The 18,949-nt window shown below is 43.3% G+C and overlaps 1 protein-coding gene across 3 annotated transcripts in view; it reads right to left on the bottom strand.

The window, feature by feature from the left end:
- LOC118877875 (zinc finger protein 395) overlaps positions 1-18,949 on the bottom strand; it is a 121,751-nt gene that overhangs the window by 23,562 nt on the left and 79,240 nt on the right. Inside the window, exon 5 of one of the 3 annotated variants that reach the window (XM_036818213.3) lies at positions 2,256-2,292. The exons of the other annotated variants lie outside the window; for them this stretch is intronic. Coding sequence (XP_036674108.3) covers positions 2,256-2,292 — 37 coding nt within the window. The remainder of the gene's footprint in view (positions 1-2,255; positions 2,293-18,949) is intronic. 3 annotated transcript variants of the gene reach the window in all.

Raw genomic sequence — 18,949 nt, forward strand, 5'->3', positions numbered from 1 at the left:
AAGCTGCAGCTAGAGCTGGAGAAGCTGGAGGAGCCGAGCTGGTGGTGCGGCGTGCTCACTGCTTATTTATGCTGATCTCTGTAATGAGATATAATGCCGGCCGGCCGGTCAAAAAAGACAGCAACAATGTTGGAGAAACAACAACCTGGCCAAGATTAAGACCGAGCCGGGGCAGCAGGAAAATGGCTAGCTAGCTGGGAGCTCCCAAAAGGCACAGCCACCTGACCAAAGGACAGCGAACCCAAAAAACTAGGGAAGGGAAAGGGTTTACTTTGTTTCTTATAGATTATCTGCTTTTAAATTAGCTTCATATGTGTATATACGTTGCATCTCATATAGAATTATTAATATTATAGATATATTAACCGATTTCCTTCCGGAGTTAGCTTGAAAAGATAGTAAACTATATGAAATAATGCTATATAGGTACAGATCCATTGTGGCTGCCCTGGAACAAACTTCATTATCAGCATTTGGGACACAGTAACAGCCATAGTCGCACCATCGTCATCATTACCAGTGTCATTATCGAGCTGCATTCGTGATTGTTGTCGCATCGGCTGGAGGAAAACAAACCTCTGGCAAGTAGCTATAGCAACAGAAACCGAGTTGATAAGTCGTGCTCCGCGGAATCGGCAACACAAACGTAGCAGCCCCCTTGAGTTCTGGATCTCAAAAGGTATAGCCACTCACGTATGCCAGCAGCAACATCACAACAGCAGCAGCAACATCACAACGGCAACAGCAATAGCAACAGCAACAGCAACCTCACAACAGCAGCAGCAACATCTGCCCATATTTTGTTGGAACTGACCTGGACAAGAATCGCTGAAGAAGACGACTCTGGAGTGACGAAGCGGATCCGAATCCGATCCTCAAGACGCTGACAGAATCAGCAAACAACAAATATTATGCATACAGCTGATTCAGATTGGAACGAATCTCTGGTAGGGGATAAGATGGGTTGGGATGGGCTGGAGTGGCTGTGGATGTGGATGTGGGTGGAACGATGAGGGACGTGCTCCACCGAACTGAAGTGAACTCCATGCGTGGATATTAATGACCGGCCTCGACCCCGAACAACAACAAAAAAAAAACAACGAACGTGCCCAAGTAATAAAGAAATCTTTGCAATGTGGCGCGGGGGCGGTTGGTTGACTAGATGGCTGGATGCCGGCTGCTTCTTGGAAAAAAAGAAAAAAAAGAGGGTAAAAAACAAAAATAAAGAAAACGCAGCGCGAGGAAGCAATTGGCAAGCGCGTCGAAGAGGCGCATAAATTACGGATACAAAACCACGTTCACATCGAAGTTGAAACAGTGGCGCTTTCCGGGGGTGGAAATCAAAACAAGCAAAGTGCATTAAATTGTAGCTAGGAAATATATAACTTTATTTATTATTAAAAGAACCAACTTTCTAAAAAAAAATAAATGAAATGTGAGATCGAGAGTAGTACAAAATGGAATACTATTTAAAATGAGCTACTTTGCTTAAAGTGTAATATTGAAAACTGTCTCATAAATTGTTATCTTTAAAGGAAAGACAGTTATAATTAACATTTTATATTTTAATCAGAAAATAACTTTTATTAATGGTCTAAAAATAATCATAGGATACTTTAGGATGATAAGATAAATGAAATTTAAGGAGTACCTATAAAAAAGATTTTTAAGGTCTCTAATCACAATACACGAAAATATCTTTATAGAACTGTTAAAATAATACCCTCTAGACAAGCCCCCTCAGTAATAATTTTTGAACGCGCCCCTGTTTTGAATCACCAGTTGAGGGAGGGAGATTCTTGGGCAGGAAATGCTGCGGCTTCTTCTGCTGCCTGGTTGACATTGCCCCGAGCTCTTGGCGAAAACACTCCCATCAGCTGATGCAGAAATTTTGCTTAATTTTTTAATTGCCCCAGCGGTGTTTTGTTCTTTATTTATTCCCTTTTGTTTTTGTCTGGCAGCGCCAAGTTGGCAATTAAAAATGCGTAACGAGGTTTCGCCCAAGCCGCCTTTGTTCCTGATGTTTTTTTTTTTGCATTTTGCGACCTAAGCTAATGAGTTGATTGCCAGTGCAATTTTCGCAACAACAACAGAAATGAAGCAATAAAGTACCTGGTTGAACAATTTTTACGCTCCTTGTTTCCTGTCTCATTGAGAATTGTGATTTCCACAAAAAAAACATAAAATAAATAAGGGGGCGCACCCAGAAATTCAGAATTATGAGGGAGTGGGCAATCGTATAATTTACGACTTACGGTTAACCAGATTTTCAAGCATCAGAGGCAAACTCACCTGAAATTATAGGAAAAGAAAATGGTATCAATTAGTATGGAAATTATGGTAAGATGGGGATAATATGTACAATATACCCCAGTTGCGAATAAAAAAACCCTTTAACCAAGCTGCTCTCATATGTGTCCATGCATATATATGCATATATAACTTTTGTTTATCTTATGAAAGTTTCTTTTCATGGCTTTGGCCATGTTTACCAGCAGCAGGAAAAACAAAAACAAAAACTGTTCGAGATGCATCTAAATTAAAGCAACAACAACCACAATGACAAGAGCCTTAACCAAAGGCAACAACTGAAATAAGCAGCTATGGACAATAGTTGTTGGCCGGATTGAAGGCAGGAGAATTGTCCAGACCAAAACCAGATGATAATAATGACGATGGTCGAGTGGAGTGCAGAGGAGTTCTGAGGAGCACAGAGGAGTACGGAGCCCATTGGAGGAACCTAGCCCAACATTGTTTTTGTTCTCGCTATCCCCAATCCACAATCCCCAATCCGCGATGTTGCTGCTTTTCAGGTCGCTTTTCAGTTGCTGCTGCTGTTGTTTTTCGGTTTTATATCTGCGCCTCAGAATCATGTCGCGGAGCCAGTGAGCAACATGTTTGTGCAACTTGCGAGTGCTTCGGCACTCGGCACAGCAGCCATATCAGACCCTACACAGGGAAAAAAGGGCAGGTCTTCTATAACATAAATTACATGATAATCCTGTTGAACTCCTAAGACAACTACATTTAAATTCATCTTTATGTAAACAATATTGCGATAGAAAAATGAAGCTATTATATCCTAATTTAAAATCAATCAAAAAAGTAAAAAAAAAAGTTTTCTTAATGTATTTGTAGGTTTTTGACTATGTTGATTACTAGGCTTACGTTGGAAAGCATTGCTTGATATATTTAAAAAAGTTTCCTCTTCTGCTTTCTTACAAATCAAGTCATAACAGCTAAGAGCAAAGATCTTCTGCACTAAATTGCTAAGGAACGGGTTCAATACCCACTGCTACCCTACACTTTTTTTTATATTTCGATATAAAATCTAGATTATTTAACATTTCAATTGTTATAAAATATATTTTTTTAATGTGTTGCCAGCTGCTGTTGCCCGTGTGCCACATACACTGCCCCGTGTTGTTGCCGCTGCAGATAAGTTGTTGCTGCTGCTGCCGCTGCCACTTGCCATTGAAGTTGCTCATCAACTTTAGCTTACCACCACATGCGAATGCGAAAGTCGCCGCTTGTTGCATTTAGTCATCGCATAGTATACTATATAGTAACCCCCCGGATACTCCTACCCCCCTTGGAGGCCCCCTTCATCCAATCATCCTGCTCATTCGCTACGTTCCACTTCAACACCCGTCGACCCGGCACATTGCCTTTCCCACAGTTGCCGTTGAAAACCGTAGAGTGCAACAGAGTTCGTTCCACTCGGTGGTGCCCCTCTTGCCGCTGCTTTGTTTTGATTTCGTGCAGTTTGTTTTGCTTTTCATATTTCTCCGGGATTTTGTATTTTGCTCATCGTTCGCGATGCACTCGGGGCCCCGATAATTGCAGTCAGGCGAGAAACGATAAACGAGAAACGAGAAATGGGAAATGAGGATTGAGAAATGGGGATTGGGGATTGAGAAAAACTGGAACTGGATTGCACTCGTGACGTCACCGCGAGGGCATTCACTTTTATGGCAAAAGCAACTGCAGCAGCAACTGCAAGAGCAGCAACATCAGCAACAGCAACAGCAGCAACATGTTGCCGACAACAATCTGTGGCTGCCACATTTGTCTTTCACCGCCGCCTCCATTGTCCGCTTTATGAGCCACGAAATTCAAATTTACACATCGATAGCGAAGCTCGGGAGCTGCACTCATTGTCACGATAAATCAATTGGCCTCTTTGCCCCCTTGCAACTGCAACATCGGCCTTACGGTAGCAACATGCAGCTGACACTTACGTATGTTAATGCTGACAAAAGAGTCAAGACGAGAGCAACACAATGGCCCCATCAATTCGTGGGGGAAAGTGCAGCAGATTGGCCATATACATAGGCATATACACATACGATATGTATGTGCAACTCTACATTTCTATTATTTTCTTTTCTTGGAACCTCAAACTTGTTTCGGCCGCTTGACCCCTTTTAGTTGAAAAAAGGAACCCCCTGCTCCTTAAATACAGATTTATATGCGGGTCGCATGCAAAGCGCCATGTCAACACACACATGACACGCCCCCCGCCCCCCCTCTGCACTACGCCCCTTTCGTGACGCGTCAGTAATGCAATTATTTTGATTTTTGTTAAACATATTTCGCAGTACCCTCCTGCCAAAGACAAGCAAACTTAAACATGGCATGGCTAGAGCAAATAAAAAGCACCTCGGCTGACATTTTCATTGGAGCGAACTCCTGGCCATTTGCTGTTAGCCGTTTTCCGTTTGTGGGGATCATTAGGCGCACCCCGTGGGCCATTAATTTGAGCCAGGCCGAAAAGTGTTTGCCAATATACGAAAACACGAAGCTAAAAAGGCCAGAAATGTGAGGCTAGCTGAGAGGGAGGGGGAAGACAGCCAAGTAAACGCAGCATTTAAGATAAATCCGCGTCGATAGCTGAAGTTGGCTAAAAGGAGTAAGAACAGGCGGAGAAGCAAGGGCCTAGAGACCAGCAAAATGGCCATCAAGTTCAATGTAACGAAAAACAAGAACTGGAATGAGAACGAAAACGAGAACTTGGCCAAGTCTTCTACTTTTTTTATACCCCTCTTCAAGTGGGCATTACAAACAATGTAAAGGTGCCGTGGGCATAGGGGTTTTGGAAGGGTGTACCGCATTATCTTAGCAAGTTCAATGCTCCATTTAGTCGGTGGACAGTTGCACTGGGCGGTAAATCAGAAAAATCAACACATAAAAACTAAACAATCGCCTCATTAATTACAATTAGAAGTGTTTATTGCACAAGCGCGGCCATAAAACGGGGCGAAGCGAGCTTCTCTTCAAGGGGCTTGCGTCATCATCAATCTTTCGCGGAGAGAGAGAGAGTTCGAGGAGAAGATCGTAGAGCCAGTCTTTGGGGCAGAAGACTGGACCTCGAAGACGGCGACACCCGTGGGGCAGCCTCGGGGGCAGGCTGTAGGATTCATCAATCAACAGCTGTCACAGCCGCCGGCAGCCGGCCGGTTCGCTATGTCTCCGTTTCTGTCCCGGGTTCGGAGCTGTCTTCTGTCCACTGTCCTCTGTCTTCAGTCTGCAGTCTGCAGTCTTCTGTCTTCTGTCTTCTGTCCGAAGTTTTCTGTCCAAACTGGGCTGTCACTCGGCGCGGCGCATGCGCAGCAGCTTCAGTTTTTAGCTCTCCAGTGAATCTGGGAAAGAGTCTTGGCCAACTCAGCTTCAACTTCGGCTTCCTGTTGACCAAGTCAAGCGACCAGCTCTCTTCTGAGTGGAAAATTGCCACTCGAACGGCTGACGGGCGTCCGCTTTTTATGCAAATGCCTCGCGGTAATTGTTGCACGAATATTGCATAATCATGACACATTACAAATGATCCGCCGATTTTCCAGCATGCCCGAGTCATCATCAATGTCACGCCTCATTAGCAACTGAAATCGCACAATCGGAAAAATCAGAAGCTCGCTTCTGTCACAAGCGATTTGTGTGTCTTGCAAGTATTGTTGTAGTGCTCAAGAGGGAGTCTAGTACAATTTAATCTTAAAGTTAGGACCATTTCCAGGCCATTTGGCTTTGTGTCACGCCCAACATTCTATTTTCAGGCCTTCTATTTTTCCTGTCTTTTTCATCCCACGAGTTCGTATCCTGCCTTCCATTAACCGGGACATCATTTATTTTTACCTTTTGACCAACACCTAACAGCAACTGGGCATTGGCTTTTTAAATATTTAAGCACCTGTCGCTTTGACAAAACGCTTTTCCATGGCAACGCCCCTAAAAGGGGGCGTGGCATGGGTTCAGGGGGGAAAACGTGAATAAGAAAAAAGGGGAGCTGACCAGGAGGATTTGGCTTTCTGGCTATTCCACATGTAAGCTGCGGAGAAAACACACCATATATATTTGGGATGTCTGTATCAAATGACAGGGGTTGCGGAAGGGGGGAAAACGTCAGCGAGTCCCTTTCCTCACGGAAAAAACGGGAGAGCATCCTTTGTGCCGTGTCAGCAAACTAGATTCGCAATACACAGCCATTTGTATCTGTGGCCCTGCCACCGTTTTGATGCCTTATTTCCGTTTCCGGTGCTGCGAGCGGCATTTTGTTTAGCCATCGAGCGAAAGATAGAGGGGCACTTTAATGTAATTGCGAATCTATGTGAAATATTCCTATTCCCTGCTGTCGATCCAATCGAAAACTTGGTCAAGAGCTCGTTTCTTCCCCTTTCAACGATAGCATTTGTGCATTACTCAGTATCAGAGTTGTGAAATTGCATTGTGTGCGAGCGGGGGTTCACTTTATATATGTATGTAGTTATTTCCCCCGATTCCGAGCCAACCGGTTCTAGCTTATAATGATCCCTCGCCGCCGCCGCTTGGCACATTTCACTCATCTAATTGGCCAAAAGAACAGCCTCGAGGGGCTCGTGTGCGACATGTCAAAGTAACATTTAACGGCTTTGATGTTTGTCAAATGGCATTTTAAACAAATGCAACTGGCACAGGGCAATAAAACCAGGGAGCATAAATAAATAGCGCTATAATGTACGCTTTTCAGGTGGAAATGGCACGCAATGTCCCCGTTTACCCGCGTTTTCCTCACATTTTCTGTAATTATTTACTGCACTAGTTTGGGTGGGATTTACGAGTTCTGGGTTCCGACTCATAAAGCAATAATTAGCTGGCTCACTGGTAAGCGAGATAAGAGCTGCAAAAAGAAAACCTAACACTGTTTGTATTGGCAAGACCAAAAAAATGGATATGCTTAAGTTAATTATGGCACATGTTGTAAATAATTAGATGCAGATACAGATGCAGATACAGATACATGGCTAAAACCGAGCTGTTATTGTCGAGTGGAAATGCATGCGAGTGAATAGTGAATGGCTGGAAAAGCCGTTCGACTCAGACAGCTTGACGCCAATGGCGGGCAAAAAGCTGCAAAAAAAAAGCGCTAGTGTAATGATGATGAAGCTTTTTGCAATGGCTACAATGGCAATTACAGAGTGCAGTGGAAATTCCCGTTGTCTGGGCAAAAGTTTAAACAAAGGGGGTAGCACTCGAAATGGCTGCGGTTGAATTTCACAAAGGCGTCTAATAAAATCATGGATGGGGTAGAGGAAATGGAAACGCAAAATGCACATGACAATGACTAAGAAACCGCAGATCAGGTAGAAGCCAAACATTTTGGCAAGCGGCTTACGAGATTCAAAGGCCAATGGCAGGTGCCAACTCATTCGCCATCAATCTCCACAGTTGTTGTTGCTGTTGACTTGTCAAAAACGTTGACACGCCATCTAGCGTGCGGTCGAGGCAACAGCAACAGCAACAACAATTTGTAATCCTATTAACCCCTTGACTGCAATTAATCAATATTTTGGCCGCAGCCACTTGACCGTTCAAAACACGATTAAAAAACCATAATTGAAAATTCACAGATCGGATTGTATGCAATTTGCCAGAGATAATTATTATAATACTTAAATAATATATTTAGGGCTTAATTGCAAATCAATCAGCTTATGAAACTCTATATGCTCAACTGGCCGATGCAAATAGCCAGTTAATCCCCAATACTATTCATATTTTATGCATTTGATTGTGGCTTTTTCTGGCAAATTAGTGGCTTTCATTATAATCTTTTTTTAATTTTATTTGCCAATTTTGTTTTGTGTGAATATTTTTATGATATTCACTGTGTGGTGTGTTATTCGTTGTTTTTTTTTTGGTTGTTTTGCAGCCAAGTCTTCAAGGCCATGCACATTGAGTGACTCGAGTTTTTGCCTCGGTGTTTTCGCTTGGCCATTTTATATAATTTTTTCCCCTTTTTGCTGGCTTGCTGTTTTGTTTGTCGGCTATTGCAACCTGTCGCAAATATTTCGACGCATTTGTTATGCTTAGCTTATTTCATTATGATATATTTATAAATGCTGCAGTCATTCATCATGCCTTACCAGCCGAGCACCTGAGCAACCGAGCAGTTGAACACCTGAGCTTCTAGGCAGCAGCGCCCACATGCAGGTTAACCTGAACAGGAAGTGGGCCCTGAGCACCGCTGGCCAAAAGCCATGAGCCATTAGCCATAAGCACTCTAAGCCAAATCACGCTGCAAGGCCAAAAAATATGAGATATATATGTAGGTACCCCCACTTGAGTCGTATTTTTGGTCTGACCGATTGCACACGGCGTCAAGGTTGCTCGCTTATCTTTCGGAGAAAGCGGTTCTACGGGCCATAAAATACTTAATTCCTCCAGCTACCGAGCCCCATCATCAATTGCAACCTGTTCCGAAGATGACGTGATCCCAAACACACACTAAGTGGTAATTTATCATTCGATGCTGGCTAGTCAAAAAAAAAAAATGTAAAAAACAGGAAACATAAACAGGTGAAAGGAGGGCCCAAGTTTAATTGGAATTGATATACTAATGTGAGTTAGGTACTGACTACAGTTTGTAATATGTCAAAAGCGAATGAACCCGCTCGCACTTAGCATTTGCCATCGGTTGAATGCACTGTGCCCTGGAAACAGCAGTCAGAATTCGAATCTGAATTATTTATGTCTGGCGGGCAGAGTCGAAGGATCTGGGGATCTGGGATCTTGGGCTGTGAGTTTTTCGATTTTTTTTAAGTTTTTGGAAGGGGTTGTCGGTTGTTGGCTGGTTGACGGTCGGCCTGACACTTGTTATGCAAATGCCATTCAAAGGTAAACCGGCGAAGAGCGGATCTCGTGTGTTATTTTTGTTTTGAAATGTATCCAAAAGATACCGAGCGAACTCAACTGAACGGCTGTCGTCATTGGCAGGCGGATTGCTTGGCTGGCGTCACAACGCCGCTCTGACGACGTTTGCTATTGCTTTCCGGCATTGCAAGTCGCGCACGGGCAGCAGAATCTACAGTCACCGATACAGAGATACAGATAAATACTACTCACAGATACAGATAGAGCACCGAGAGATACACCTACGGCTACAGATACTCTGGCCAGGCAAGCGCATTTTATAAATAGTTGCTGCTGTTGTTGATTTTCGAAATGTATGAGAGCAACAACAAGTTGTTTGCTGGCTTCTCCGCCGATATTTTTCTTTTGTCGTTGCAAAATACGAAAATACAAATAAATACAAATTTTTAATACGGAATACAGAAGCAGAACGTAAAAAAAAGAGAGAGAGGTTCGGAATTAAACGCAACGGGAAAGAGATAGCCGCTGAGCGATCGTTTTCACGACGCCGGCGGCGGCATTGACCGCTAGAATGCAATCAACCTAGTCCAAGGCCAAGTGGCCAGCGGTTTTTATTTTATTATTATGATTATTATTAGGCCCCGGAGGTGGGTGAGTGTGTGAGTGAGTGAGTGTATGCGTGAGTTATTCGCGAATTTCACGCCGCTGAAAAATATTCAGCTCGCAATGGGTGGTACTTTCTGCCTCATGACTAATTGTTTCGGGCATTGATTAAAAATTCCAGGAACTGCACTCGCATTTCGGTTGCCAGGCAGTAAATAAAACGCGGAAATTTCTCCAGTCTTTTTTCAGCCATTAGATAGCCAAAGTTTGTGCTTGCTAAGCAAATAGATTTTATTGCATTGTTTGCACAAATTTTTGGTGGCCAAACATTTGTAATTTATGCTCTTTGCTTAATTGAAAAGCAGCGCCGGAATCGACTGACCCTGATTTATGTATCTCTATAGATTTTTCGTTTTAAGTGCTGAGACCCGTATTTCATGACTACTAAAGTAGGGCGCTTAAACCAAGAATTAAACTGGGATTCAGCGGACTCTGTCTGTCTAGACACAGCCAAGTATCATTATGCTAATTGAAACAATCGAGGCGAGCTGGCTGAAGGATCAAGCATACTTTTGGGAGCGTGAACCCCATAGATGGGGGCAACTTTCCAATCCGGTCGAATGGCTGGAGATTGAGACACCACCATTCGTTTGCAAAACTAGACGTTGACATGTCAAGGTTTTGCTGCCCACACGGATATGTTTAATAATAAAGTGGATAAATGCAGATAAGTGGCTTTTGGTATATGCGTTTCGCTTTTGCATTCTGTTTCACAGAAGTCAATTAACGACATTAGCCTGTCCAAAGCGACAAATTACTCACCTGCAATTAGAAGAGCTAAAAGGAGCTGTGAGATGGTAATGCGGCATGGCAATTTGAATAAGAAATCTATTTGCATTTTGCATTGGAAATGCCGCTTTCAATAATTATGATAATAACTGGTTTGCAAGGCCCGGGCCTTTGTGCTGGCAAAAATCAATATATAAATCAAATATTGCTCATACGCCACGACAGCCAGTCGCCATTTTAATACAAACAATCACCATAATGATGATGGCGCACGCAACGCAGAGGTTTTTTATATTACTTTTTTTTTTCCTTGGCCTTACTTAGCGCGTTACTTTGGGGTGCATCCGGCGGGTCGACAAGTTTTCCAATTACCCGAAAAATAAATTGTGGCCGGGGGAAATGTCACGCAAGCTAACCTTGAAATCCTATCGATTTGCTGGCAAACTCAATTTGCAATTCGCTGTTGTTGCTGCTGCGTTTAATTGGCCGGTCTTAATTACATGCGAAAGTCTAGAGAGTTGGAGAGCGTGGGTCGGGCTATAATTAAAAGCATTCCCGATTTAAAATCCGCCTGGCCAGGAAAAGGAAAGGCTGGGAAAGGAGTTTCCCAGAGAGAGAAGCATGCGCAGGGTTTTCTCTCTCTCTGCGGGAGAGCGGAAAATGCGCGGGAAACCCGAAGCGTTATTTATGACGACCCACTGAACCACTCTGATGACGTTACTGCTCCTCTTTTCCGATTTTCGCTAGGGGAAAACCGGGAAAGGGAACGAAGGGAAAGGGCTGCGTGGGTTTTTCGCCGCAACCCTTAAAAGTGTAGCCCATATTGATTTTCCCGGGTGTGTGTGTGTGTGTGAGTGGGTGGCCCTCTGCCGCTGCCGCTGCCTCTGCCGCTGCCTCAGTCGGCTTTTCTCGTTTTTCATGTCTGCCCTGACCTTGAATACATTTGCAATTCCTTCATGTGCTGCCAACTAATGTGTGTGTGTGTTTCGGTTTCTGTGTTTGTTTGTCGGTATTTTGCCGCTGACTTTGCCCAACTTTTCCATTTTCACCCCCTTTCTCCCTCTGTTAGCCACTTTGCCTTTGGTCAGGGCCCCATTGATGGAGCCTTCTTCTTCGGCAGCTGTGTATTTGTTGTCATGACAAATTTGGTATGCAAAGAATAAGCAAACAAAAAACGCAAAGAATGAGATATTCTGTCATGTTTGCCTGCTTAGGTGAAAATGAATTGGCTGTGACTTGTTGCAAACATTGTGGAGAATAATTTGTTTGGCAAGATGTACCGAAATGTGTTGATTTGCGTGGTGTGATGAGCTTTAAAAATATAAATTATGACCGCACTGCGTTGTCTCATGCAGTCTCGTGATTTATGGCGAGCGAGAAACATATATCTTGATATTTTTCTCCCTCACAGCCCGAAGTGTATTTGTTGAGCTTGACTTTTCCCCCGTTGGCCATTACATTAAGCCAAGTGCTCCGCACTTTCTGCCCTGACATTGCCGGCATTTGAATTTTAATGCAGTTCTGCTGCTTCCCGCCCACAAATGCCTCGCTTCAGCGAATGGGGGTGGCACTCGTGGGGGGGGGGGCTTTCCATTTATATATATGGGTATATGTATATGTATATATCCACAACACGCAGAGCACATGCTCGATGTAACGACGTCGAGAATTTTAAGCTCTGAGGCGTGCCAACGTCGTTGCTCTGCTTTAATTAAGCCGGCCTCCCTCTTTGCCGCCCCTTCTGATCCACCCCTCTGATCCGCCTCCCCTGACCCGCCCCCAAATGCAAATGTCAACGAGCTGTTGCTGGCTTTTCCGCCCACGACTTATAGCGCTTGTTGCGCACACGATAAAAAGATCCATCACAAATCAAAATGATATATCAAATTTGCACTCTGCTTTGCATTTTAATTGTCTTACAACTCTCTGGTTTGGATGGTTTTCCCTAGAAATGGGTTTTATATTAAATATATTATAATAATGTAAGCAAAGATAATAGATATTCTGTAAGAAGGATGTTTAAGGTGTCTTGTAAATGAAATAATTACTAAGAATTTAAGGCTTAAAGGCTTTGTTGTATGGTATGAATTGCCTTTATTTTTAATAAAGTAATAAATGCCACGTGCCCTGAATAATAATCCATATCATAATCTATCACTTGCTAAAGCCACGGGCATTATTTCCCCGAACTGCCCTGGCAGATGAAACAAAGTGCACAGGTGTGTGCTATAAAGATCATTTGTTTGGCAAACCCCTGCTCGCCAATCTCTGTTCAGCTGAGTGATGTAAGCAGGGCACTTGGCGCTCCATTGTTTGCCGGCTGCATTTGTTTTCCCACTCGGCAAACACCCACAGCCCACTGCCACCCCCCAGCGGTGCTATAAGGTAGTTACAATAGCACCCCGCCCCGATCAGTCAACTAAGCGTGTAATTAACGAAGATTGCCATATCAAAAGGCAAAACAGAAAGCAACAAAACTGCGCCCGAGAGCGACTTGCAAATGAAATCACCTGGCGGCCTGAAGTCGCTGCTGCTGCTGCCGCTTGTTTGGCTTTTAATTATGGCGACTGCGGCGACGCCAACAATAAATTTTCGATATATTCATATTATATACATATATAAACATACTGGTATGCCAAGATATGTATGTTTGCAAGGGGAGGGGTTGCCAAAGGGGGGTTGGCAAACCCGCACGTTTGCATATTCATGGCATTTCGCGTTATTAATTCATTTTGCGCAATGCGAAAATTAATTAGCCATGAAAAGTGAATCGACCGCAAAACAATTCCAAACAGCGATGCATTCACATTTTCAAATTGCTTATTATACAATTAAGAGAAGAAAATCCCAGTACCAAGAGTCTTCATTTTTGCCAAAAGTGAAACGTTTAGATTTATGGTCGATACATACGCGTATGTATCTTCAATGGTTTGTTTGCGTATGTCTCATTGAAAATAAATGGAAATTTAAGTATGAGCGAAAATACATGTGTTGTCATTAGCCAATGATTTAGCCACCGAATAAATCTCATAAATATTATTTGCTCTACCTCGGTGAATGCAGCTCATTATGAAGAGGGGGAATAAATTAAGACATTTGAAATTAAGTGGTTTTTGCGGAGATCGATGGCTTTGAGATAAAAGACCGGTGGGAAGTGGGCTTTAATTGGGCTTGATAAGGAGTGACATCAGCGGTAAGAGGGGCAGGAAATTTAATATAAATAGCTGTGGACCCGTTCAATTTGTGGCCAGAATTGCCATACACCATTTGCCATTTTCCGTTTCCCGCTATTGACGACGTCAGAGAAGCAAAAGCAAAACGAAAATCAAATGCAAAACCAAACTGCATTGGTGTGCGAACACGTGCCGTTGCACCTCCCACCCCCCAACCCCTTTTTTTCAACATTTCTGCATCATTCCCACTTATCTCCCTGTGTGTGTGTGTGTGAGTGCGGCGATTTGAACGGAAGTGAGTGAACTAAGCAACTGCGCATGGCGAAAACGAGAGAGAACGACAGAGAGAGAGGGAGAGCGAGCGAAATGCACTTTCATGGCTAACGGTTGTTGCGCAACATTCGCTTTTTGCCGGCCGGCGCAATGTATTCGCTGCAACAGTGTGGCATCCGCGTCCACATCCGCATTCGTTGCCTCTGTGTGCGTGTAACCTAGAAAACCGTTGCAGCGCCCGTGTATGGGTGAAAAAGTACAGCCACGACAACAGTTGCAAGGGCCGCCATTTTGTTGTGTACCGTGTACCCCGAAACTAGGCCAATTCGCCGGGCTGCTGCCCTCTTTCGGCTCCTTGCACTCCTATTATTTTGCTGATCTAATTGTGACCCCTCGGAAAAGTCTTTTGTGGGAAAAGTGGTAAGGTGGGGGGTGAAAAGTGCTGTTGTTGTTCGCCTCTGGCAAAGTGAAATCGAAATTAAAGTGCAGTGTTTGTCAGAGTGTTTTCCCCTGGCTCGTGGCAAACAGTTTGCCAAAAGATGTTTCGCAAACATTTCGATTGTATGCCTCTGATGACCACAATGTAATTCGCCCAGAACAATTTGTTCTTGTCGGTGGCTGTAAACGGGGACATGGCATTTAAATATGGCACATTAGACATGTTCTATAAGATAGATAGAGGGGATAAAGTTGTTTCAAATGCCAAAACAAATTAGAAATGAGTAATACTTAACAGGATATACATGAAAATGATTTTATTTTAAAAATTAACATTAAAATAATAATATATTTATTTAAATTAGCCTTATTATGAACCATTATAATACAAGTATTAACAAAATAACCTAATATCTGGCACATTTTCTTGGCGGACTGCACTGCTCTTCCCTGTTGATATTTATATTGTATCATGCAAGTGCACATATTGAATCTGGCCATAAGCAGAAGGCTGGCAAAGTGTGTCAGAGGCGCGGGCCCCGAGCCCAATGCCAAATTCCGCATTCGGCGAAGCGTTTTGCTTTTTCATTATACTATTTTTTTTTTCATTTATGGGCTCTGCCAATGCGGATGACAGCGGGTACAGCGGCACTTACACACGCCAAAGCACCGCTAGGGAAAACTTTACTTGGCGGTGGTCTTTCCCTGATTTTCCCTCTTTTTCCCACCCATGCTGCGTCGAAGTGATGACAAATATAGCATGAAATGGCCAGGTTAAAACTGCAGCAAGCCAGAAACAGAAACACAGACACTAGCACACAAAAGCCAAACGGAAACGAGGCCAAACGATGAGCTGAAGCTTTTGGCTCGAGTGTCCGCTTCGTTTTGTTTCGCTCGTTTTTGTCACCTTGAACATGAAAATTGGCGCTGCATTTGTTGCTCTGCCCGTTTTCCGCTTTTCAGCTTTTCAGCTTTTCCGTTCGCCGTTTGCATTTGCACTTGGCACAGATCTCGACCCGTGGAAAAGCCAACTACTGAATATTCATTTTTCCAATATCGCCGCTAACTGCGTATGTAGAGATATTTTTATTGCATTTCTGTTTTGCTCCCCCACATTGCCATTTTCCATTTGCCATTTGCCTTAGTCACATTTGTGCAATTATGACAAATTTATGAGTTCGTTTCTCCCACACGCACGAGTGCTTAATGGTATGTGTGCGGATCTCTGGGCACTCCTGCAACTGACTTTTGACGGATGGCCCAAACCATTTCCTTAGCTTGTTGAATGCAACAGACGTGAGACATTTGTCAATTTTAGCGATAAGTTTAAATGGTTTAGTTTTAAAAATACCCAAGTATTTTTACAGTATAATTTTTCGATAAACCATAGTCACATTCCTTTAACCTTTGTCATTTTTGAGTTTTTAGTAATTTGCTTGGGTGGTTAATGGGTTTTCGTTGTCTACCCCTGGAATTCCAATATATAACGTGCTGATGTTAAAGGCTAAACTTATGATTCATCCTCTATTCCTCGCTAGCTAATCGGTTACTAATTTTACAAGAACAAAGATAAGATTGACCATGATTTTTTGCTCTGTAACCCTTTGTTTTTCCCTGGCCCTTCCATCGATTGCAGTTTCTTGAGCTGCGAGGTGTAGGCTACCCTGCCGTCAGTCAGTTGCTCTGTCATTTATTCTGCTTAAGGTGTAATTACATTTGTGCCCAGCTGGTTCGCCTCTCAGTCATTACTCATACGCCCCGTGCCCGTGCCCGTGCCCGTGCCCCCAGCCGAGTTTACCTAATCTACCAACGCAGCCAAGATGTCGACACTTTGGCCAAGTCATTTGCAATTGTTAATGCCCCACAAATTGCAAATCGAGGGGTGGGGGATGTTGGAAACTGCGAAGGGGGGAGGGGTGGCATCCAAATGGCTTTTAGCAGCACAATTAACTTTTAATAATAACTCAATAAAGGTGAGCGGCAAATGCGAACGAAAGGCGAGTGCCAAAGCGAAGAAAAATGACTTGTAGATAAATTTAAATCGCTTCCTAATCAGAATTCAAGGTTAACAGCCGTATGAGTGAAATTAATACACACGACTGCGATGCTGACGTCGATCTATGGTCTTTGTACAAAGTGCCAAAGGCAGCAATTGTGCTCAGTGTTCAGTTTTCTGCTTTCGGATTTCAGATTTCTGTTTTCTGAGACTGTGAAACTGAGGTGCTCGAGTGTGTGGTGTTTTGTGGTATGTGAATGTTGACTCAAGGTTGCTGCAGAGCCCCTCAAAGGCACTTGTACCGATTTTAATTAAATTCTGCCATATTTCAGGCACTGCTCTCCTCTGGTTTTCGGTTTAAAAATAAATATAATTTGCAGAAAGTTAAGCGAAGACACGCGAAGGAAATAAGGCAAAGCCAAAGCGCAGGTGAGGTGTAAGTGAAAATCATAAATAATACAATTTAAACTTGTTAAAGAGCGGCAGCTGTTTAAAAATAAATGCAAATGCAAATGCTGCTGTTTGCTGCACTCGTAAAAAAGTATACCTGAACATTAGAAAAGTCACATACAAATTGTTATACTCAAATCCAAGAAATATATTTGTTTTAGGTATTTCTATTGGAAGCAAAAAAGCTAAAATTAAAAAAAAGAGATAGCTCTAAAATCTAAAATAATAATTAATGTTATATTTATTTCTTGAAATAGAAAAAAAATCCCCTAACAAAAACTTAAAAGAACCTATTGTTTTTGAAATTTGTATAAGTTATCTTTATTTATTTAAATACAAATTGCAGTGCCTAAAACATTTTTCTAAGTGGCTATAAGTAATACCATTCTTGTATTTGGTAAACTATATTTTTAATGGCAACATGTAAGCCCAAAGAAATATTCTAAATCATTATAAATGATATCACTCTAATGTGTTTGGTACTCTGCTTTTGAAGGCATGACGCTAACTTATTTCTTAACTTTTGGGTTTCGTTTTTCGAAGAGTGTGCCCCTTTAGCTGCCAGCTGCAAAACGCGCGCACATTTGTCAAAAAAAGGCCAAAGCAGCTAAGCCAAGGCTCACACAGACACGTGTGCCGCGCCATGTTGGCTGGCCGCGAATGCAGTTCCGCCGCCCTGTCCCGCCCCCCTTCTCACCCTTCTCCCCCCGCCACTGTTTTTGTTTGTGTTTCAACTGTCAGGCATTGCGAAAGCTTAATGCCAGCTAACCGCAACGCCAGCCGCTCATCTGCCCCCCTCCTCGGCCGCCCAGAATGTAAACCCCCCCTGCATCGCCGCCCCTGAATCACCCGCCGCGCTGTCTGCTCGGTGCACTATAATTTGCCTGTTTGCTTGGGCTTTGCCGTTTTTGTTGCCTTTTGATATTATAAAACAAATTAGTTGGAAAAAAAACCAGCAAAATTATAAACTATGCCATACTGTGAGTTGGAATTTGAAAAGTTTATACTAGAGTGGAGAGAACATGGCGTGTGCAATTAGCCGCATCTACAAAGTGAATGCTGTTGCTGATGCGGCTGAGCTCTCAAAGGGTTGGTCCCCCAATTAAGTTGGAAAATTTGAAAATTCAGGGGAAATTCTATGAGATCTAGTCGAGTGGAGTTTGTCACCGCGAATTGCCGGCTCTGATTGCTCTTTTAATTTCCCCTCCAGGATTGACTTGTGGCCTTCCCACTCGAGCTTTCCCTTGGCGGCCATCGCGAACTCCATATGTGTGTGTGTGTGCTGGGAAATTAATGGTAGAGGGTTTAACCACCCATTGCGGTCGGGGATTGGGGGTTGGCTTTGCCTTGGGCTCGCCTTAATGGAAGTGCAATTGCAAAAGGGCCTTGATTAAAAGGCAGGCTCCGTTGGCCCTGATTGTCACGGCTGGCGGTAAATGGTAAATGGCGAATGCACATAAATCTGCATTTTAAATAATAACCCGCACGACTGTTGACGATCTGCAGTGAGTCGACCCTCTTGGTGTTTCACTACAGTTTAAGTCTATATAATATGATTCCATTTGAGTTGCATGACGATGGGGTTTGAGCAACGAAGGTTTATCATCAATGCATCTGGCAACACGCGCCACGGTGCGTATGAGTAATGTCAGCTGGATGCCATTACGTATGCGCCACGTGGCCGCCTTGAAGATCTGCTAAATTCGAGTGCATTCTGATGCGGCATCACATCACACAGCTGACAACTGACAATAATTGCGCACAATTAGACATTAATTGCATTCGTTCTCAGCAATCGTACTTCCATCCATCTATCTATCTATCTATTCATCCATCCAGCTGGCTTGTGTTTTCGCTGGCCAGCGAGATTCAAGATTCGAGATGCAAGATGCGGAAATGCGGCATATATCTTTTCAATTAACCAGCCACGCCTTGGCAAAATAAACTTTTCCATTGTGCTCGCTTGTGCATTTGTTTGTTTGTCTGCCCAGCCCCCGAAAAACGGTGGGCGTGGTCGCCTGACTCTGACATAAATTTAAATGCGCATTCCCAGTCGCAGACATTTTTTCGTTTTCCTATTTTTTTCTGTAAGACTGACGGAGCA

This window comes from Drosophila suzukii, chromosome 3, assembly GCF_043229965.1.
Source record: "Drosophila suzukii chromosome 3, CBGP_Dsuzu_IsoJpt1.0, whole genome shotgun sequence".
Classification (NCBI taxonomy): domain Eukaryota; kingdom Metazoa; phylum Arthropoda; class Insecta; order Diptera; family Drosophilidae; genus Drosophila; species Drosophila suzukii.